This window comes from Gymnoscopelus braueri (genome assembly GCF_963280865.1).
Source record: "Gymnoscopelus braueri genome assembly, chromosome: 9".
NCBI classification, from domain to species: Eukaryota; Metazoa; Chordata; class Actinopteri; order Myctophiformes; family Myctophidae; genus Gymnoscopelus; species Gymnoscopelus braueri.
This window is the reverse complement of record NC_137610.1, coordinates 17,919,151-17,942,882: the sequence shown is the minus strand read 5'-3', so window position 1 is coordinate 17,942,882 and position 23,732 is coordinate 17,919,151. Positions and strand designations below refer to the sequence as shown.

Here is a 23,732-nt window from a genome sequence, read left to right as displayed (position 1 = left end):
TTGTTCGGGATAGAATAACGACAGCTTTGAGGGGAATCAAACAAACATAAAATCACTAATTGTCTTTATATTCAAATCTTTTGTCCCAAGCACTGTGAGGACGGTGTAACTGCTTTGTGGATGGTATATCTCACAATACGACCACATTAACAATCACCTGGGGACCCTGTTTGAAGATTGAGGGCGTTGTGTGAACTTCTTGAATACCTCACTGACCTGGATGACTCTATAATATGGGACCTTTTATTTTTTGTAACAGTGGGATGTTAACAAATTAGATGGAAAGAGTTTGTTCTCTAAATTTTTTTATTTTTCCTGAAACAAAGACAGAGGATTTGCTCATCAGTCAGATTTCATTTGATGAAGCACACCAATGATTAATGAATGTTGCACACACAGAGGATGATTAATGAACGCTCCCCGTGTTTACTTTTGTTAGAAAGTGGTAGCCTGTAAACAATGTTGTCCCTGTTTTTGACAACCCTTTTGTTGTTACAAAATTCTGCCAACGTAACTAAATAATTACAATTAGTGTATGTACAAAATGTTCAATGTGGCATTTTACAAAAATATTCATGTTGTAGTAGAATCAAACCACGTTGCAATGAACTGGCTGTAAATTCATAAGCATTTTAAAACACTGCATCCAGTCATTCAGATACAGGAAAGCATTTTAAGTGAATCTTTTAAACTGCTAGTCTTTTGTTTAAAAAAGGATGAACAACAGTTTTATAGAGGGCATAGGGAAAAGCAGTATTTGGATTTGACCACAAGAGGGCAGAGGAGTTCTATGAGGATCATTACAAGAAGGCTTTATAATCTCAAAATAATCTTTTATTTTTATTTAATTTTACTTTAAAATATCCATAATGAATTGATAAATTCAATCAATTCAACTTTTGTTCTATGGTATATTTTGAAATTATATATCCTCAAATAATCAGCATAATTATGGAATGTCGGATTTTTAACACAGAAATGTGTATTATATGTTTGTGCCAATTAAATATTTAACATGATAAAAATTCATGTCTATTTCTCCAATGGCAGTAGAAGTTAAATATGCAGTTGCCATAATTAACAGTATGCCAATAGTAAATGTCATTACTAGCGCGCTCCTTTGGCTTTGCAGTGGCCTACCGGTGAAATGTGCTTATGCCAATTGGTTTGACACACTTAGAATTTTAATGGCATCAACAGTGCATCAGTTCCAGTGTCAAGGCTATTTTCTTAGCCTTGTAAATAAATGTTTCTTCCACTGGAAATTTGTGATTTAAAAAAAATATGTTATTAGTAATAGAGATCCAGGACCATTATTTAACAAGCACATTTCCATTTCAGGCTCTTAATTTAGCTCTTAATGCACATGAATGTGAAATGCATATGAGTTTATTTATGCATGAAATGTAATAGTGTATGGTTTTGTGACCAAGCTTGATGCTCCATTGGAATAGCGCTGGAAGGCGAGACAGGACTGTGGCTTGTCTCGCCTATGTGATCACTGTGCCGTGTTCGACACATTAGTCTTCCTCTCCATGCTCTCCTTTTGTAGATTAAATACCAGTACCGACCTGAAGAGTGTTTTTAATTGTTATAATGTGAACGAACGATCACCGTTTGTGTTCACTCTTTCTCTCCACTCCACTTTCTTCTCTCTCTCTTTCTCTCTCTTTCATTTTTTTCCTGTGTCTCTCTCTCTCCCTCTCTCTGTCTGTGTGTCTCTCTCTCTCTCTCTCCTTCTCTCTCTGTCTCTGTCTCTGTCTCTGTCTCTGTCTCTGTCTCTGTCTCTCTCTCTCTCTCTCTCTCTCTCTCTCTCTCTCTCTCTCTCTCTCTGTGTATCTCTCTCTCTCTCTCTCTCTCTCTCTCTCTCTCTCTCTCTCTCTCTCTCTCTCTCTCTCTCTCTCTCTCTCTCTCTCTCTCTCTCTCTCTCTCTCTCTCTCTCTCTCGGTCTAAAGGTTTTCTTAGTCCTATAGAATGGTGGTTGTACACCTGTACCTCTGCATTGATCCCTGAGTAGCTTTGACCCTGGCTCAGGCCTACCATCCATCCCCATTACCCACTCCTGCCCTGGTCCTAATTCCCCTCCATTGAACTAACTCTCAGGTTATTTACTGGCCAAGGGTCCATGGCACAGATGTCCTTAAAGGGGCCATTTTCATGATATGTCAGACCCCACTCAGCTGGTCTGCTGTGCACTTTTCCTTTTTTTTTTTTTTTTACATGCTATGAGCAAACGGCTACATTTAGAATCTCAGGATATTTTATTATTAGCCTTTTTTTTCTTCTTTTTTTTTTTGCATGATTATCTTTTTTTCCACATTAGTCGGTGGAATCAAAAATGTTGCATTCAGCAAAACTTCTCTAAAAATAATATATATATTTTTGTTGAAGCAAAGCTATATTTATATTGTGCTTTGTTAGCATACACAGCTATATTTGCGCTGTGACTGCTCTGGTGGGACCCGCCTGCTGCTACATGTATACGTTGAGCTGTCAGGGGACTCGCCACGGTCTCCGCGGTTCTCAGGTGCCATTTTGTCAGCGTAACGTGTGCTGAGTAGTGGTCAGGGCTAACATGCTGACCCTCTGTCTCTCTAGCAGGGCGACACGCATGTTAGCACATCTATATATATATACACTGTAAAAAAAACTAAACTAAAAAAACTGTTTACTCTGAGAGTGTACAGCGGGTCCATTTGGTTTCATTTGTACACTCTCTGAGTTACAAAAGGATAAGTTAAAACTGAGGAGTGTGTGTGTGTGTGTGTGTGTGTGTGTGTGTGTGTGTGTGTGTGTGTGTGTGTGTGTGTGTGTGTGTGTGTGTGTGTGTGTGTGTGTGTGTGTGTGTGTGTGTGTGTGTGTGCGTGCGTGTGGAATATATATGGTACGCATATTTATACATACGTATATTTGACCTTGTGTGCTTTGGTGTGCATGTTTTTTCTGCTTGTGCATTTGTGTGTGGTAGAGAGGTAAGCACAGCTGCAGGAGGACACACACCTTATATCCCTCATGCTATTCAAGTAATCCATCAATATTTCTGATGCGCGCAAGCGGAAAAAATAATGTTGAGACATGGTCTTTCTAACATCGGCTTGCTTTTAAAAAAACGATGTGTCTGAGATGTGTCGTCATCGAAAACATCGACTGGTGACAACGGCTGAATAGGCTCAGCCAACTTTAAGTATAAATCTTTTTTCACAGCATATATGCTGTTTTGCACCTATGTTTTTATATGAAATCAGTTTCATGTCCTATTCGTATGTTCAGAATTTCAGTTTTTTTTCTATCTTCATCCACAACCATGCATTCAACAGAGACCCGCAGTGTTGAACCCCTCCACCTCTTCCTTGGTATAAATGCACACTCTGAATTCCACACCGCTTTTGTTTTGGGTGGAGGGCCGGTGTCGGAATAAGAAGCGGAGAAGAGTTAGGCAGGCCAGGCAGGGAATAGCGAGGAGGATTAGGGGGACAGAGCGCTTCGTAATGTCCCGGTGCCATCGGTATCTCTAAGACACTCCTGTCCCCGCAGTGGTTTAGGACTTTGAATGTTATTCGTATTCATGAAAAGACTAACGTTGTCCCATGTTTGCCTTGATCCTGGTGTTGTTTCGGGTGGATTAGGTGTCAGGCCCGTGCTCTCCTCTCTCTGGATGGAGAGATCTGTAAGCAGATGCAGCGAGTCGCGGAGCCGGGGGGGAGCCTCTGTGTGCAGATTAAACCCATAGCCTGGCTTTGTGGCTGATCATTAGATTGAGGGAGATTTGTTAAGCATAACTGCCATTAAATTGGCTGCAAAGCCCTGGTATTTACTGCACCGCTGTTTATGAATAAGGACCCCCTTAAAGACCCCGCGCGGCGATGCGTTAAACCCGAGCCTCGGTAAGGAGGGAGATGCATTATTCATAGTGGGAGGAATTAGATGGATAAAAAGATGTTCCTGGTGAGGGTGGCATGCAGCGTCAGTGTCTCAGTGTGTGTGTGTGTGTGTGTGTGTGTATGTGTGTGTGTGGTTTTGAGCGTCTGCGAGTGTCAGCGGGTTAGCTGACATCCAGAGTGTGTCCATGTTTATATTTGCAGCATTCATGTGTCTGCTGTGTGTGTGTGTGTGTGTGTGTGTGTGTGTGTGTGTGTGTGTGTGTGTGTGTGTGTGTGTGTGTGTGTGTGTGTGTGTGTGTGTGTGTGTGTGTGTGTGTGTGTGTGTGTGTGTGTGTGTGTGTGTGTGTGTGTGTGTGTGTGTGTGTGTGTGTGCCCTCGATGGTTATGTTATTGTAACTGGGCGACCGAGGAAATCGAAGGAGAGCGTTTTCTTTTTTTTCTTCCAAACAGGCATTTCATGTCCTCTCTGATGAATGTGTTTATTGGCTACATAATGAGAACCAGTTATGGTTGGTTAGTCAAATTATTCAACTTTATTAACCTTGGATGAAATTCGCTATGCAGACCCCAAACCGGTGTAACATGCAAGAGCGTTAACGCTGGAGGCCAGAAGGGCTCAATAATGATTACAGCTCTAATATAATAGAAGTGAAGTGGTTTAAGAGAGGATGGGATACATATATGTGCTCAAAGGCTGTGAGTGAAATAAAATGAAAAGGGGTAGCGGGTTATTGTGTGTAGTCAAGTAGTTTATAGACCTATCGAGTTTACAGTCTGCAGATGATGAGGGGACAAAAGTTACATGAAGGAGGGGGTTTGATGGCAGTGATGAAAATAGCCCTCACACTCTGGAGATGTACGCGTGTGTGTGTGTGTGTGTGTGTGTGTGTGTGTGTGTGTGTGTGTGTGTGCGTGTGCGCGCGCGTGTGTAATATATATGGTACGCATATTTATACATACGTATATTTGACCTTGTGTGCTTTGGTGTGCATGTTTTTTCTGCTTGTGCATTTGTATGTGTGTGTGTGTGTGTGTGTGGTAGAGAGGTAAGCACAGCTGCAGGAGGAACCGGGGTGACCACTGTGGTGTGGGGGCGAGATGAGAGATTGCAGAGGGAGTTGGACATGGACACAGAGGGTCAGAGCGGTGTGTGTGTGTGTGTGTGTGTGTGTGTGTGTGTGTGTGTGTGTGTGTGTGTGCGTGTGTGTGCGTGTGTGTGCGTGTGTGTGTGTTAACAGCGGTGGAAGGTGTGAAAGGGGGGACTGAGGTGGGGGGGTATAAAGCCACTCCTCTCGTCCGGAACAGCTCTACCTCTCGCTGTAATTACTAACCATACATTCCACTTTTGGGGTGACAACGCCCTCCTCTAAAACTAATGGAAAGGAATTAGAAGGGCTCCTACAAGCTGGGGTGCTCTTTTGGGGCTGGAAATTCACAGCAGCAGCAGCAGGAACAGGTGTACTCATCATTGAGAAACTCAGGAGTTAGTGTTGTTGGGGTCTAGGGGGATTGAGACTGGATCCTATAGCGGGGGTAGCACTGCAGGGCAGAACAGAGGTATCACTAGACCCAATTTAGGAGAGATTTAGTTCATCTGACCATGGAAATGGTGGGATACTGCCCCCATCCACCTTAACAACTATTACTTTTGACACAAGGAGAAAAAAAAGAGTTGCCCTTCACCAGAAAAAGAAAACAACCCATAGGAGTGATTAATGTATTTGGAGATTTTGGTGTAAAGAACAGCAGCTGATGAAAAGGAAGCCAGAAGATCATTTTCTCCCCGTTTCCACATGGTCATTCATATCTTTTCATAGCTCCCAGGGATATCACGGATACCATATTTTTAGCATGTGCAGTAACAATCGTAATGATTTGAGAATAGTATAACTTGACCATGTAAACTCATGTTACATACATGTACAAGCCAATGGTGCCTTGAGGTGGATATATGATATTTAGCCAGATATGTAGGCTTTGTCTGTTTATGGTGTGGGATGCTTGTGTGTTTTCAAAGAGAGCAACATTTAGGGAGAAGGGAACAGGGGAACCAAAACATGTTTACCCATAGGTCTTGTAATGATCCGAATTGACTTTCACTTTGCCCACATGTACTGGGGTTATTTTAGCTAAATGCCTCTTTGGATGCAGATCAAGTTAAAGAGAAAGAGTCGGCTGCTCCGTTTGCCAAATAAACACGTTCACTGACGAGGCTGGTAATGATCTCATTACGTCGAGCCAATACACCTGTGTACGATGGGGATCCAGGGAGGGTCGGTGGGGCGGGGAGGACAAACAAAGCGTGAAATCACTAAATCACACTCATTATTGGGGATATCAGGAGGGCCAGGATCCTAATGTACCATGAAGAGCATTCACTGCTTAATGGAGATTTTTTTCCCACCCATTTTTACACAATACAGTAGAATACATTTTGAACAGTTGTGGAACCTTTTTACTGTATATAAATATATATATACTGTATTTTCTTTATTTTTTTTCTCACAAAACACGTGTGATTTGATGGTTCAGTGAGGCTGGACTGTGCGTTCGCTTCTGCCAGGTTTCTAGTCTGGGCTGACACTTGACAGTGTAGAGAACTCTCCCTTTCTTTTTTTCCTATCTGTGCACTGACTTCCCCTTTAATCCCCATTGTCTGACAGAGACAAAGAGCGTTGAGGACTGTTCCAGTCCCAACATTACAGCTACGGCCTACTGTGTGTTGTAAAACAGCTTATGGCGTCTGTCGATCCACCGGTGCAACAGAAACCCTGCAGTGACCTCTCGTCATGTTCTAGCGTCAGCACGCGACTGTGAAACAGGCTCCCTTTGTTGTACACCTGACCAGGAACTCATTTCAGCATGGCCCCTCTTTACCGGCAATACAGGCAGGAGGGCGGGGAGCCTCTGTACAGCAACGCCACTCTCGTTATTTCACAATTAATGTCAAGCCCTTGTTATTTGTCATTGGAAAAACATGGCTTCGTCGCTGCTGTTGTTGTCGCTGCCATATTCTAATTTGTTCTCTATTATGGAAAACACTGGTGTCGATTAATTTCACTTTCATGGTTTGTACACACAACAAGTGAGCGTGAGAGTGCGATGTGATGTTTACTAGGCAGCCAGTATTCTTGTTCAATTTACAGAGGATGAAATAATCACTGTTTAACTCATGGCATTTTTTGGAATCCTGTTTTTCTCCCTTTTTATAACTTTTGTAAATGTAAAGGTCTTTTGCTGTTTTGATGTGCACTCCATCATTCAATTTTAGAATGTGCTGTATCCTAGGGCTTTTATTCTTTTTTTATTTCTACGGAATCATAGTGAAAATAATACATTTTTGGAGAGCAGGACATTTTTATGGTTTGTGTTTGCGTTGAGTTTGAATTTGTGTCTTGAAGGTAGCTACTGTACCTGCAATTCTAAATTGTCTGTTTACGTGTGTGTGTGTGTGTGTGTGTGTGTGTGTGTACACACTCAGCAGCTGAAACCGCTGATTTCTCAATCGTGTTGTTTTTATTTTCATTTCCATTTCTCGTGAGCGAAACGATCTCTGCACACAGCTGCAGTCCCCTCCATTACACCTAATAAGGTGTCATATAATTTAATTCCATGCTTCACTTGTCAGAAAGGGCTTCCGATCCTGCTCCAATTTTTGAGTTTTAATAGATATTACTCCTTAACACTCCCCTCACAATTAGGCCTCCCAGTTTCGCTCTTAATGAAAATCAGATTAAGACGTATAATCTAATTACAGTTCATATTAATCCGCCGTCTGATACACCCTGCCTGCTGTGCCGCCGTCTCAGACCCTCGTCGCCACAATCACTTAGCCGTATGCGTTGGTTTGTCAATCAGGGCACGCCTGCTCTGTGCGTTTGTGTATTGGCTTGGATGTGTTTGTACATATTTATGTTTTTGGGGTCTGTTCCTTCAATGCAAGAGTTTATAAATGCTATTGAAACATTTTGACTGTGCCCTGTGCCATTGTAGACTTACTGTTTTGCAAAACTTTTGAAGGATATTGAATGTCAGGAAATAAAAAATATAAAGTGTGAGAAAAAAAAAAGAATCCCATAAATTAATTCAACCTACGGGTTGAAATGACCCATTTAGAGTTGCAATTTAGAAATGAACTTCTCCCTCCATCTTCATTTTTTGTCAGTTTTATCGTGACTACATGATTTGGATGGAGCCATGAAGTAGTCTTGGACTGATAAATCCTGCTTCTATCAGAGGACCTCATTTGATGGGAGAAATGTCCTTATCGGAGGCCCTTTGATGTGCCTGTAATATCACACCAAGGTTCAGTCTGAACGCTGTGGCTGCTAAGTTGTTCAACACTTGACTCTCCGTCTCCACAATGGCTGCTGTTTGCATAATTGATGCCGTCATTGTATAATTACGATCATAATTAGTAACCAAGCTCACTTCCCCCCTCTCAACCCATGCACTCTGTACACTGAGCGACACCTCCTGCACGCCTGTGGTCGGACGCCCAAACTTTATCTCGGAGGAAGAAGGGGAACTTCTCCCAACCACATTAATTCAATCAGCACCATCACTTCAGAGAGAAATGATTAACTTTCTCCACCAGACCACTGGCTTCCTCAATGAAAGAAATTGCATGGAAAATTGATAGGGATTGTAATCCCCCCCACCCCCCGATCCGACTGCCCTGAGAATCGCCAGAGTTATCTTCAAAAATAGCTTAATCTTGAAAGCGTTGCGCTCTTGCCATCTCTTTCCTCACCATGTCTTTGTCGGTCTATGTCTCCCCCCCTCCCGCTCCCCCTCCCCCCCTGTCTCTCTCTCTCTCTCTCTCTTTCTCTATCTGTCTCTCTTTCCACACTGCAGGCTTTGAGACGGCCAAGTCCTTCGCCCTCCACGGCGCTCACGTGATCCTGGCATGTCGGAATCTGTCCCGGGCTGCCAAGGCGGTCAGCCTCATACAGCAGGAGTGGGTGAGTGGCAGTGGAACCTTATCAATGAAGTTCAACCAGCCTGGCTGACTCGCACAACCATTATGTTTTGTTCCAATCTCCTTTGTGTTTGTATTGCTCGCTGTGAAGTGCTCTGGAAACGCTTTTAAGAACAGTGCTTTGAGTAAATAAAGTTATTATATTATGATTCCTGTTAGTATATACTGAATACATGAACACAGACTTGCGCATGATCCATATGCATATAGGCCCCAGCCAAGATGGTGTGTTCTGAAACTGCAAGTCTGCTCTCCTCTCAGTGACAGAGGAAAAAGTATGGAGGTCTAGTATTGGGGGGGGGGGGGGGGGGTGCTATGGATTGACGAGGGAGGGGAGGGACTTAGTATAGGGAGGGAGAGGGCATCTGATAATTACCTGAGATTATTGCTCTAATATCGCAGTGCTTGTGACGCGTCCCCAGATTTACGAGTGTGGGAAAATAAACAAGTGAAATGTGGGTGCTGAAGCAGAAAGAATAAGCCATTAGCACTGGGTTGATTACAGAGAGGGGGACTTGAAGACGGAGGAGAGCTGAGTGCTCAGTGCAGATATGGAGAGAGGGAGGGAGGGGGAGAGAGAGAGACAAATGCCTTTGAGTAAGAGTAGGGCTGCGGTGTTTAAACTCCCCCAAGTCTCTAATTGAACTAAGCCCCGAGGCTGTCAGGGCTGCTCCGCAGTGTGAAATCCAGTGTACAGATCTATTAATGCGGCCTCTTTGTCTAAATGAGCGAGGGGAAAAGCTCTGATCTAAATGCCGGATTTCATAGTCCAATTGATTTTCAGCCTTCACGCGTGTTCCGCCCGTGGAATTAACCGAGATGTTGTCGGGAAAACTGTTCATGTTTAGAACTGCTTAAAAAAATGAACTAATTCAGTGAGCCCAAGTGAGTGAATGACACTGTTTCCTGTAGTACAATGGCATGTGCATAATGATTTTCCGTCGCAACATCGAGCCAATAAAAGTCCAAAGCGAGCGTCCTCCACAAAGTAAGACTTCCCCAAGCCCGCACCATATTTCCTTCATAAGGAATCCCCCTACACTACAGGTTAATGAATAAAAGTCACGATATCAGAATAAATCTTTAGAGCAAATTCTCCCCTCCGGCGACATTATTAATAGATTCGGGAGAAGAATAGCGGGGAGGATTAATCTTAAAGTTGATGGATGGACTCTCCTCTCCTTCCCATGCTCCCACACTAAGGTCATTTTGATAAGAGGCTATATTTTGGGGGTCCGCCGTACAAAAGGTCATCATATCTACTTCCAGGTCACTCCCAGAGTTCCGCCCCGGCTGCCAAGGAGCTGAGCTGCCGTCCCGATACCACGGGACCCCCCTGACCTCTAACTACCTGCCTGCCGTTACTCACAATAGCCTCTTTCTTTTTTTCCCCCTCTCTCTCTTTCTCTGTCTCTCTTTGGTGCGTTCTTTCCCTGTGTGTAAGTGCACGTGGGGTGGCTCTAACATTCGTAGCAGGGGTGAGGAGAGATGGGGTTCTTCTGACAGTGGGTATAATACCGAGGTCACACACATTGCGGATAACGGGCAGGTCACAACGGCCACTGGCTGTTAAGGAAGAGCAGGGTCAGAGGGCACATCCTTCCCGGCCAATCATGCTCTGCTCTGCCAGGACCAGCTACTGTATCAACAGAACAATATACTGCACAGCAGTGGTTTTCAAACGTTTTTGTGCCCAAGGCACACCAATTGGCTAGTCAAAACCTAAAGGCACACCTGTATTCATAGCAAAAAACTGATCTACAAGCTCAAAGGTTACACAATGTCACATGGTGTGAGCTTGTAGATCTGCTATTTTTGAGATTTTTTTTTAATAATAATAATTTGTGCAGATAATGAAATGCCCAAAATAGGGACACTTTTTTAGGTTATAACATTTGCGCAAAAAATACTGATTGTAAATTAATATTAATATTATTAATTAATTCAATATATATATTATAGGCTCTGATGCCTGACAGCCTGTCCCAGGTTCGATTCCCGAGCCCAGTGGTGGAATTGCTGCATGTCACTCCCTGAATCTCTCCCCGTTACTTTCATGTCTCTCTACTACGGTCCTATCGAATAGAGGCAAAAATAAAATAATGATATTAATGTGATGTCGCGAAATCCCAAGCTACACCTGGACTTGTCTCATGGCACACCAGTGTGCATACCGTTTGGGAAACCCTGCTGTACAGTACAGGTTCCCGGAAGAGGGAGAGAGCAGTCATGTTCTCAGCTGATATGAATATCATAAAGTTGGGGTGAAGTAATCATGGATTAATTTCTTATTTTTTCTGGCTGTGTTTACGCTACACATGGATTTCATTATGGGGCCTCTGCTACGTCTTCATCGCAGGACTCCTTCCAATAATAGCGTGCCGTTTTCTCTCCTGCTGCTCGCCAGCTACGTGGTCGTGCAGCCCAATCGCCAGCAGGCTCATTAGCGGAGTTTAGAGTAGTGGAGAGGGGCTAACCATTTACCTTATGATTGTGTTTTACAATAAGCCCTGATGCCGGGCCGTCTTTATAGGGTTCAAGGGGGGCTGCGTTTACAGGCTGTGATGAAGCCACAGTAAAACTGAGAGGGGATTAACCAGCAGATGGATGCCGGGGAAAAAGATGGAGGGAGAGAGATGACGGACGGATGGCAAAGACAGATGAGCGAAGGAAAATAGAGTGGACTGGGGTGAGACAGCGGAAAATAAGGAGGAGTCTGATTTGGATGGCATCGTATTATCTACCATAAGCGTTTCCGACACTTTTTTGTTTATTGCCTCCGTATAATGTTTTAATCTTTCTCTTGTACACAATAAAATCCTCAGTGTTAAATTATCCATGTGTACGTAACTGAGAGTGAAGTGCACAAATGGAAAACTGACACATTTGTACGCTCTCAAGAGTTCATTGCTGTTCTCTATGCTTTGTTCTCTGCACCAGACCTAGATCTATCTCCTATTCCTCTCACAGTACCCAGGCAGCTTAAGCTGCTGGTTAAAAACCAAAGCGTTGCCTGCGTGCCAGTGATTTATTTTTCCTGATTGCTTCTAAAATTCTGCTTATCTTTGACTCTGACGTCTCCCTCTGAGAGCTGTAATGGACTCCCCGGAGATGCAGCCCAGTGCTTGGTGGGCCGACCAAGGCCCTTGGCCCCCCTAGTAGAACAATACACGCGTCATACACATACACACACACATAAACATTACACACACACGCTCGCGCACACGCACACACGTCTGGATCTTGTATTATTATTAGTATTATTATTTTTACCCAAAATGCCTATTTCCCCCGCCGCCCCCTCTCTACAACACATGCTAATAAGATCCTTTGTAAGGGCCTTAATTAGTGAGCTAGCCGCTGATTGCTGTGTTTGTGATTGCTGCTTGTGTGCGCGTGTGCATGTTTGTGTGCGAATGTGGCGGGGGTGGTATTAATATGGTTGTGTGTATGTGTCAGGGAGGAGGGGGGGTACGGGGTGTATTAATATGAGCCACTGTGGAGAGCTCTGTCAGGGTCTGCTCTGGAACCAATTAGGCTAAAGCTCACTGTCCACTGAGGCTGCTGGGAGGAGAAAACAGCCTGCTGCTTGCAATGTCAAACAACAGCACATTAACACAGGCCAGAGAGACAGGGGCGAGACGGGCAGACTGAGACAGGATAAGGAGTGGTCAGTCATTTCGGCAGACAGACAGGTACTTAGCTTGACACACTAAAATACTGAGTGGTAACCAGATTCATGGTAACACTTTTATCGAATAAAGAAGGTTTCCTCTCATAACAGACACAGCAGTGAAGTGTGGTTTTCAAAGTAATGGGCATAGGTTTGTTAGAGCTTGTTTTCTCTGCCGTGCCAGTTGAATATAGATTTCCCCATGACTTATCGGTAGGCAGAGATCTCTGATCGTCTGGCTACAGGAGACTACTTAACACATTGGCTGCCAAAAACGCAGATCTGCGTTCTATTTTTAATAAATACGTGGGCTGCCAAGAACGCAGATCTGCGTTCTATTTAAAAAAAAAAAAAAAAAATTAATTAAATTTGACCCAAAGACCAAGGAGATATGATTGTTCGACGATTTAGACTCCTATCCACTTCCTTGTTAACTTAAAACTTAAAAATTATGTATCTCGGCTCCTGAGTACTTTTTTTTTTCAATGAAAAATCTCTAGCAGGCTACAGCTAAAAATCTGAAATAATTCTGGCAGTCAATGTGTTAAGCACTACTTTAAAAAAAAGTTTGGAAATGTTCGCCTATAATGACATGCCCAAAATAGGGATATATTGTACAAAATAGAATGTGAACAAGCAGTATTGCCATCATCTGGGCTGAAGCCAATTAAATAAATTTACCACCCATACAATATTAAGCAACACCACCTGAAAATAATTGATACAGTCCTTCAAGAAGATGTTATTTTTGGGCAAGTTAATGCTCTCTCTACGGGTCCCCCATAAGAGAACACTTTTACAATTACAATATAGCAGCAGTGATTCTCAACATTTTGATTTCAAGGACCTCCAGTTTGATATGCATTAGGCCACAGGCCCCCATTTGATAGCATTTTTGTCTCTGGGACCCCAATCTGCTCTGTAGTATCATTTAACTCTGATGATACCCTAACGGGTCCATTTGGTTCCATTTATATAGGCTCTCGGAGCTACAGACACATAAGGGACCATTTGGTTCCTATTACTATCAATCTTTTGAGCTGGGGACCCCCTGGAACCCCCCCAAGGACCCCTGGGAGTCCCCGGACCCCACTTTGAGAACCACAGTTTTAGCCCATCCATTGACTTTAGATGTCACCAGACATATCAGTAGACAGAGATGTCTGATTGTCTGGCTATACGTGAGACAAAAAAAAGGCATGGGTTCCCGAGGCTAGGGGTTAAGTGGTTAGCATCCAATGGAAACATGGTTAGTGTGTGCATATCCATCCATGTGCATACCATTTGTTTGTGTGTTGTTAAGGCATGCACGCTTGCGTGTCTCTTTGCCCAGTACTGTACATAACCTCCTGTGTCATTCTGACAGGCTCTGTGGCCCGCTGGCCACCATGCCATGCCTCGCTCCTCCCTGCTGAGGCCAACAGGAAGTGACACATATGAAATGCTGACCTGTTCGGTTGCAGAGCCCCCCCCCCCACTCCAGGGGCCTCAGGATGCTGCTCTTTTTAGTCATTCTTCCTTTCTGTTAAACTCCTTCCGTAACCCTGACTCTTTACTCTTTAGTCTCCCAGTCTCTCGTTCACAAAGGGCCTCAACAGGCCGTCACCTCCTCTGTTTGCCTGTTCTCTCTACCTCTCTTTCTTTTTTTCTCCTTTTCCCCACAATGAGTAATAAGGAAATGGAGGTCCATTTCATATCCTAGGTCACTGAGCAGGACTCTAACTCTCTCCTCTGCTACCGGAGAGGATAGCATAGATCACAGTTTCACTTTTTGTTTTAGGGGAGTTTCAAGGGTTTGGAATTATTCTTATTCTTTTTATTGTTATGTTTTCCTCACCTTATATATTCTGATAATCATTACTATCAATTGTTTGTTCAGTAACAGAGTTCTCCCTGTCTCTTCAGCTCTTTAGCAACATAAAATGCATCCAGTCAGGAGAGAGAACCCATGCAGGTTACAGGATAAGCAAGTGAAATTGGTGATGACACAAATGATTGAGCAGAGAAATTTGGAATTGGAACACTATAAAAATTAAAGCTGATACATAGGTTCTCTCACCAATTGGCAACCCACCTGACAATGTATTTCTGTTTATTAAAATGCTGGCCTGAAGAAACAGGGAGACCGCTGTTACTGAACACTCTATTTTACACTCTCAATGATTACTATCAGAGTATAGAGCTTTAACTTTTTCACAAAAATCACTTTCACTATCTTTACATTTACCATCTTGGAGTAAAGACAAGACACATCAACTGCAAATGAACAGCAAGGATTTCACACATATACTATTTATTTCGATCACTTTTAAAACAAACAAAACAAACAAAAAAAAGAAAGCACGCTCATAAGCGATGATGCGGTATGACTCTCAACGCGGGCTGTTTTCTTTCCTTATAAAAACCAAGTAGGCAGTTTTTATGCATGTGCTGACACACCACTGCGTCGTCTCCAGGTGGATCGGGTAAATCCGCTGCAGATTGTTGTTGGCGTCGTCGAGGCTTGCACTTAAGCAGTCCTAGAGCCCCCTTTTCAGACTGTTCCCAGACTGCACAGAATATACCCCCCATTGCCCCCCGTTGCCCCACCCCCACAACCACCCCAGTCTCAGGTAGCATTATGATCAGAATCATTCTGGAGGAGTGAGGGTTGCTTTTGTTTTGTCTCCCTCATTCCCAGGATGAGGCGCTGTGCAAATTGGTCTGTTTCCTCACATATTAGCAGCATGCCTGCCGCCCTCCTGAGAGACGGTCTCATCCCTGTACTTTAGAATTATTTACCTGTTCCCTCCTTGGTTTTCTGGCTGTAAACTTGGGAATACAATGTACGTCCATCCGTTTGATGCCAAAGAGAGGGACGGATGGAATGAGGGTGCAATTGTGATATGTAAATTTGATGAGACCGCCCCCTACCTTGTTTTTTCTTCTTCCATTCTATCTTCCACTGATTCCTCCAAAGAGCGACCACACAGAGCTAGAGAACAACAGGATTTACCCTAATATACCACAGAGGATTTCTTTATATTACACAAGTGGAGGTTGTAATGCCGCTCATGGGAACATTAAAAGGTGCTTTGGTATATTCTAGCGGTACATTGTAAGTAGTATAGGAGTGTAAAAGTTGAATAACTGGAGCTTTCACTGTAGTAAGCATTTTGGGGCGTGTGTGTGTGTGTGTGACTGCACAGCACACGTGTGTGATACGCTGCACGAGTGCATGTATGTGTGTGCACGTGTGTATACAGTGTGCACACACACACACACACACACACACACACACACACACACACACACACACACACACACACACACACACACACACACACACACACACACACACACACGCCACCCATGCCACGCCATGTATTTAAATGCTTGATTATGCACTTTGCATAGCTTTGGGACACGCATCACTCTTCTTTTTCGACTGCTAATAAAGTGACCAGGGAGATGGGGGAGCCCTAAATGAATCCTAAAGTGCCTGGCTTGCATTCCTCGTGTCCCACCTTCTCCCTCTCTCACCTCTCTGCCTAGTTATTCTAGCCCGTAGTGAAACACTGAAACGCTCCCTCCATCCGTCCGTCCCCACGTCTGTCTGCTCCAGCCAGGTGCTCCGTCTGCTGTGGAGGAGGAAGAGGAGCAGGTTCTCTGTGTGAAGAAGAAGGGCCGTGGAGGAATAATTTTGAATAAATCACACAGTTAGCCGGGTGACCATTTTCTGCTCAATAAGCATTTATTTATTCCCCCTTTTTGAACGTGCATGGAGGTGCGAGCGTTAGGATGACGGGTCACTCGCCACGGGTCACGTTGGGAAGGATTTTTAAAACTATATAACGATTTAAACGATGTCACCGCCACTGATGTCGGGGTTGGGGGTTGGGGGGTCGGCTCGGGGTTGGGGGTGGGCTGGCAGTTGAGGAAAGGATACGCACAGGCGTGTGTCTCTTTGTTGTTTGAACCTGGCTGGCGGACTCTCATCCCTCACTCGCTCCCCTCTCTCCCTCCTCTGAAGGAGGGCACGTCGCCGCTGGGGTGAAGGGCTCCTTATGATGAGAGAGGTGAGAGGTGGCTTGGATCTCTCTCTCGTTCTCTCTCCTTCTCTGCCCCCCACCCCACTCACTCCCTCCCTCTCTCTCTCTCTCTGTCTCTCTCTGCCAGGAGAGATTGTATTTATTGAGAGTCTGAGAAGTGCTGACCAAAGAGAGAGAGAGAGCGAGAGAGAGAGAGAGACAAGTCCGGCCCACGCTGTAATAATGTTTTAAATCAGGAGATGAACCTGTCGTATTATGCTCCAGCCAAATAGGCCCAGGCTTCTAGGTGATGTCTGCCAAGCTAACGCAGTCTTCTTGTACAATGCGGAAGCCATCTGGCACCTGGCTGAGACATTTATCCCCCTGTATTGCTTCGTTCAAGCTCCTCCACCGTTTTTAGCAGCGGTTCCAAATTAGCTCGGGGTCCGAGATGGCCCGCGATAAAGCCGGTATAGGAGACACAGCGGGCTAATTAGATGCAATTGTGCTTTTGATGTCTCAGTGAGATTTTCATGCTGTGTCGATGCTGTCTCTCCTCATCGCTCCTTAACCCATTAAGACCGGGATTGCATCATGTGTAACCACTTTATCCATATTTTATACTTTGGCTTTTCAAAAATAGCAGATATACAAGTTTATGTATATGAGTTGATAAACTTGTAGATCTGCTATTTTTGAAAATTCTTGAACATTTTGTGCAAATATTTGAATATATATATATATATTAAAGGGAATTTTTTTTACTCAAATCTTTGCTTCTGGAGGGGTCCCTATTACAAAATATTTTTACCAAATACATAACATTTTGGGGGTTCCTTGCATGAAAAAGTTTGAGCACCAGTTGATATAGAAACAATAGTTTTTCAAACTGATTTAGAAGACATTCGTATAATCGGTCTCAGGTCTAAATGGGTTAACCCACAGAGAGTCTCCTCCAGACGTCAGAATAGAAAAGCCCAGTGGTCCTTGCGTGTGTGTGATCGTTACGTGTGCACATGTTGGCCCGTGCACGTATGTGTCTCAGTAAATTATACATGTACGAGACTTGAGCGGGGTAGAGAGAGGAAGGCCGTGCGTGCACACGCCAGTGCAGTCCCGTTGTCTATTTGTGTTTGGCGTGAGAGATAGGGGATTGTCCGGTAATGAACGGACTAGTGCGTCACAGCATGTCAGCAGCTGCCATGTCCAGGCAGGCACCCTGAGCGCTCTCAAATTCAATGTCACCCTGATGAAGGGCAACAGAGACGGCGGAGAGTCTATATACAGCCATGTTTCCAAAGGAATAGTGTGAAATGGTTCTGTCAGCACTGGGAACATGACAAGAAAGGATTTGTATGTTTTCCTTTTTTTCTTTATCAACTTTTTTTCCCTTTTTTTTGTTGTTTTTGTTCTGTGTAATAGAGATTTTGCTTATATGGCTGTTAAGTCTTCCAAGCCTTGTCCTGTATTCATATGATACCCACTGCAGTCGGGTCTTGTGGAATGGATATCAGCAAACCGCTTCAGGCATCCAAACAATCCTGCCCCAGGCACAGCTATCATTAGATTCCGGGAAGCTGTGCGTGTGTGTGTGTGTCTGTGTGTGTGTGTGTCTGTGTGTGTGTGTGTGTGTGTGTGTGTGTGTGTGTGTGTGTGTGTGTGTGTGTGTGTGTGTGTGTGTGTGTGTTTGCATGTGCTTTGACACAGAGTTAACACTGGTTTACAGCTTAATCAGTCTGTGTAACTGAATGCATATTTATCAGAGAGTAAATTCATGCTCAAAGAATCAGACGAAAAGACCATACATCATCATCAAATAACACACACACACACACACACACACACACACACACACACACACACACACACACACACACACACACACACACACACACACACACACACGGATCCACATTTCATTAGAGAGGCAGATTCAGGCAGCAGTAGATTAAAAACAACGTGTATTTTTACAGGTCCATAAATCAAGCGCGGGACAAGGGGGATTCATTTAGCGAACACCGGGGTTATGGCGTAGTTGGCCTCACGTGACTAATGTCTAACTGCGATACTTTGATACACTGCCTTTTTATTAGATTCATTCTCTCCTGGCCCATATCGACGATTATCTCCCCGTGCACGTTTGACTTGCAGAGCAGCCTGGGTGTTCATTTCAGAACTAACATTTCGATGATGAAATGACCACTATGTCTTGCAAGTGATCAGGATTTTACATGTTGACGAATAATTCGTCCAACAGCCCTGGAGCAACTACTGTAGGTTGTCTGCCTGTGTCGCTATAGCCAAGTGTTGTGAGACAGGTGTTGGGTACAACTGACCCTGTGTCGTCCACATTAAAGGGGAATGAAACCCTATAGGCTGGTGATTCTGTGTTTTGTTTTCCTGTACAAGTTAAAAACTAGAGAAGGGTAAAAACATGGTAGGTGCAGACCTTATTACAATGTGACGTAAGCAATGCAGCTGCAGCTAATACAATTAATAATGAGTGTGTGAGATTTAGGTGTGCTTTGGGGCTTCCGGTGGCCGAGTGGTTTGTGTGCGTACCATATAGTCCACGGTTCGACTCCCGGGCTGGGAGGACCATTTGCAGTGTGTAGCACCCCTGCTCTCTCTCCTTGTTTCTTGAGTCTCCCCACTGTACTATCTTTTAAAGCAGAAAAGCCCCCTCAAAAATAACTTGTGCAAGCATTGAAAATACTGTTGACTACTGTCAATGCTTGCACATTGGCCCACTTGAATCACATTTTATTAGCTGCAGCTGCATTGCTTACATTACAGTGTACTAATGTCAGCCTGCCATGTTTTTATCCTTCTGTAGTTTTTAATCTGTACATAAAAACAAACGACAAAATAAGCTCAGGGTTTCATGCCCCTTTAATAATCCTGTTTCACTCATTTGATACCGTGATTTTTTTCCTTCTTTTGTGTCGTTCCACCGTAAACGCTCAGTTATGTTGTTTACTCCCTTTATTCAGCACATTGAGGGCCTGCTTAGTGGACAGAGAGAAGGGCTGTTAAATCTGTTATTGCTGTTTGGTATGTTGAAAACAGAACCTGGTCCTTTTTAATGGAGTGTGAAGCACTCCCATAAAATGTTGTGCTGATCGGTGAGGTTGGTGGCCTCAAATGCAATTGCTCGCTCACGCAGTATGCACGAACTTGTCTGCATATTGTGGCGTGTGTGTGTGTGTGTGTGTGTGTGTGCGTGTGCGTGTGCGTGTGCGTGTGCGTGTGTGTGTGTGTGTGTTGCGTGCGTGCGTGCGTGCACGTACAGTAAAATCCTCAATGTTCATTTATCCATTTGTGTGTGTGTATTCTGTAAAATCCTCGTGTGTGTGTCTGCGCACCCGTGTGTGTGTGTGTGTGTGTGTGTTATCCGCAGTAACAGCGTTGACTTGTGTAGCAGGTCTGGTCTCAGGCTAGAGAGCAGGTGTAATTTCCCCTGCACTGAAACCCCAACAAGTAGCACCAGGGGAGCAGGGAGCATATTACTGGTCCAACACTGTCTCTGCTCCCCTGGACCACAGAGAGCTACAGGCTCCCCTGACCTGTGACCAGGCCTGTGTGTGTGTGTGTTGAGGGAGGCTCAGAGGTGTTGGTACTGCCTCAGAGTGTATAAAGCCTTTATTAGGGTCCAGACCTGTTGGGGGGCCGCAGGGCAATATTACTTCATGTGTTCCAATTGAGAAATGAGTGAGAGAGAGAGAGAGTGTGCGCGTGTGTGTGTGTGTGTGCGTGTGTGTGTGTGTGTGTGTGTGTGTGTGTGTGTGTGTGTGCGTGCGCGTGCGTGTGTGTACACTGTAAGCGATAACATTTTTGGATAACCAGCTATACAGGCACTTTGGGGGTGGGGGGTGGGGGGGGGGTGAATGAGTGGGGGTAAATGTATCAAATAACTCTGTAATAAAAGCTCCCATAAACCACTGGACACAGTTTGACCTCTAACCTCCGTATACCCTTTATTCACACCTATACACAGTACAGTATATTGACTCACTGGTACCAACCCACACAGTCACACGCACCAGAAGAAAGCCATCAAAGCTGCCATCCAATCAGATTTTCCGTTAGAAAGCAGTTCAATCTGAATCATTATGCAATAGTTTTGGTTATACAATTGTTTTACCATTTACACATGCACAATTTAGTACGCTATAAGTGGTATAATGGCTTAAACATACCTAAAACGTTGACATAGAATTGTGTGTGTGTGTGTGTGTGTGTGTGTGTGTGTGTGTGTATGTAATATACACATGTAATATACACATACAGTAAATTAGATTGATTTCTGTTTTAGGTCTCCCTTTACTTACTCAATCATCCTTTGTACATGCTCTCCCCCCTCATTTACTGTAATAGCCTCTGATATACAGAGAGTTAATGCGAGGCAGCGTAATTGACAGACCTCTGTCATTCCTACAGGTCTCTCCATGACAGTGAACATTGAACTGGAGTTAATTGGTGCCTCTCATCTCTCCTTTGAAGGGCAATGCCGCCTATTAATACTGTGTCATGATAAATTAACCCAAATAAAGACCTACACAACGATGAAAGATGAGGTGTGTGTGTGTGTGTGCGCGCGCGCGCGCATGTGTGTGTGTGCCATGCCTGCACCTGGTGTCTCTATGCTTGATTGATTGATATGAGATTGGGCATTTGAACAGAGTGGGGTCACTGAGGTTTTGACAGTGAGGGGGGGACGCCTTGCTATATTTTACTCGCTGGCCTCTCAACTTTTTCAGACCCCTCCATCTGGTCAAAAATGAAAACGAGAAGTATAGAGTCTGGCGGAGGAGGGGAGGGGGTACAAGAAGTGAGTAGGAGAGGAGGGAGGGGAAGCGAGGACGATCATCCATTACGTCCCACGGTGGTCCGGGGGTCGGCTTCAGGAAGACGGATTCAGAGCGATCAGCTTTGGACTCCATCTCCCATAAATCCTGACGTGTGACGTTGATGGATGTGGGCCATAAAGCCTCCCGCTCTGACATGTGCAGAGCAACATGGAGAACCCTGGGAAAATGTGAGTGCTGCAGGTTAATGTCAACGAGGCCTGAGAGTGAAGAGGGGATGATGGAGAGGAGACACCCGAATCGCCTTGGTCTGCCCCATGGCAGAGAGTGAGAGAGAAAGAGAGGGTGAGAGGGGAAGAGAAAGGGAGAGAGGGGTAGGGGTAAAAAGATGAAGGGGTAGAAATGTAGACAGAACGATTGAGAAGGGAAGGACAGCCAAGGGCAGAATGAGAGCGTAGGGTTCTCTGGAACACAGGAAAGGAATTTGCTGGGACATTACGATGATTCACTCGTCACACGTTGCCCCAAGTGCAGTGAATAGAAGTCATTGTATTGTTGATTCATTGCCTCATATGCAGGAGGGTCCGACATCTAAATATCTATACTGACGCTCTCTTTGCTAATTTGTCTCCTGGCATTTACAAAGGTTGGTGGATGAAGCTGCATGTGACACTGACTCATTTCACTGTGTCTGATGATGGTATTGCTGTGTTTGTGTCTATTGAGCACGCCCTTGCCTTGCCGATGGGTTTGATACATGACCAAGATGAGTACCACTCATAAAAAAAAGCCTTATCATTATCATGAGCAGAAGACGGGAAACTGCAGATCTGGCTAGACAGGAAATGGAGAAAGGTCCACTTCCTCATTAACAGAGTCCCATCAGAGCCATAAAGCACCATCCCAAAACACACTTGGAAAATGCCCTGATTAGGGGTGTGTGGAGGGGCACGGCTGCCCTAATGAAGGCTTTTTCCCCGCAGTCATTTAGGATATTGGTATGTGTGGCTGGGCCTGTGGGATGTGTCTGGATTACAGTGGTATGGATGTACTGTATTTGTATGGACGGGGAGAAATGTGAGGGCTGAGGGAATGCAAAACCACAACTCATTTGCTATAGTCAATTTGACTGGGTTGGGGCTCGGGGAGAGAAGCTTTGTTGAGAGCCAAGGGAGATGCAAAATGTACAAGGAAACCAAAACAGGTCAACGAGTGGTTTGCCGTGGAGTCAGTGTGATTGCCATGTGGCGCGTTGTGTTTTCTATTAATTTTGTTCATGCTTTGTTCCTTTTAATTTCATTTATTATTCAGTCAATTCAGCGTCTGGGTTATGGACAAAAATTCTAATTGACTGAATTGGCCTTCATGTCCTGTTTTAGGAAGAAATTATGGAGATCCAAAATGATCATTGCTATGCCGCCTAACTTGTTAATTAACATTTTGGAATCAAGAGAACTGAAAGTGAATTCGCTCCAACCTTGGTACATGGGCATCTGGTAAAATTGAGCATCCAAAGCACTACTGCGTTTCACTTTTCTCATTAACTCTTTGACTGCCAGAGTATTTTCATAAAGTACTCCCCCAGTGCCAGCAATTTTCGTGTTTTTTTATTTTTATATTTTGAATTTTTCTCATGAAAATAATTTAAGGACACATAATGTAAAGACCCAGCACAATTCCGCCACTAGAGCGCAGCACATGACAGCTTGATCCATGTCGTTGGGTCTCTCTCACCCTTCTTCATAGATTAGACAAGGAAAAACATGAAAACGGATGTGACGTCCCCCCCATTGTTTTGATCGGCGAAAATTACGTTGTGATATACGACGGCGATGACTGATCGTCACCCAGACCATAGATTATAGAAGAGAACCGTTCCGTTTGTCCGTTATACCGTGTGAAACCCCGTTTATTTACCTATTTTGGACGAAAATGACTGGGGAAAAGAATCAAAAACCGGAAACGGAATCCAGGTCATGGAACCGGATGCAGATGTCCGTGAAGTAAGTGGAACTCGAGAATAACATTGAATATTAAGCAGCATAGCGCAATCAGAGATTAAACAATGAACGCGCGTCCAGCGCGTCGAGCGCGTCGACGGCCAACTGGACAAAGTAGCACTTGACGCGTTATCGCGTCGTCCGCAGTCAAAGAGTTAAAAGACCTGATAAACCTTATTGAGTTTACCCCAGAAGGCAATAGGAAAACATACCAACTGCAGTTGATCGTGAACAAAGGTTTTGAAAGAGGCTTGATGGGTTCCATTAGATTTTTTATCTTATTCTATTATTTTGTAACCTGCCACTCCCAAATGCTTTCCCCCACGCTCCCACTAAAACCAATCCCCCTGACCAACACAGTCCTTCACTACCCACCTTC

The 23,732-nt window shown here is 44.3% G+C and overlaps 1 protein-coding gene across 1 annotated transcript in view; it reads left to right on the top strand.

Moving 5' to 3' along the window:
• Positions 1-23,732, top strand: part of wwox (WW domain containing oxidoreductase) — a 174,873-nt gene that overhangs the window by 9,858 nt on the left and 141,283 nt on the right. Inside the window, exon 5 of the mRNA XM_080437671.1 lies at positions 8,739-8,845. Coding sequence (XP_080293797.1) covers positions 8,739-8,845 — 107 coding nt within the window. The remainder of the gene's footprint in view (positions 1-8,738; positions 8,846-23,732) is intronic.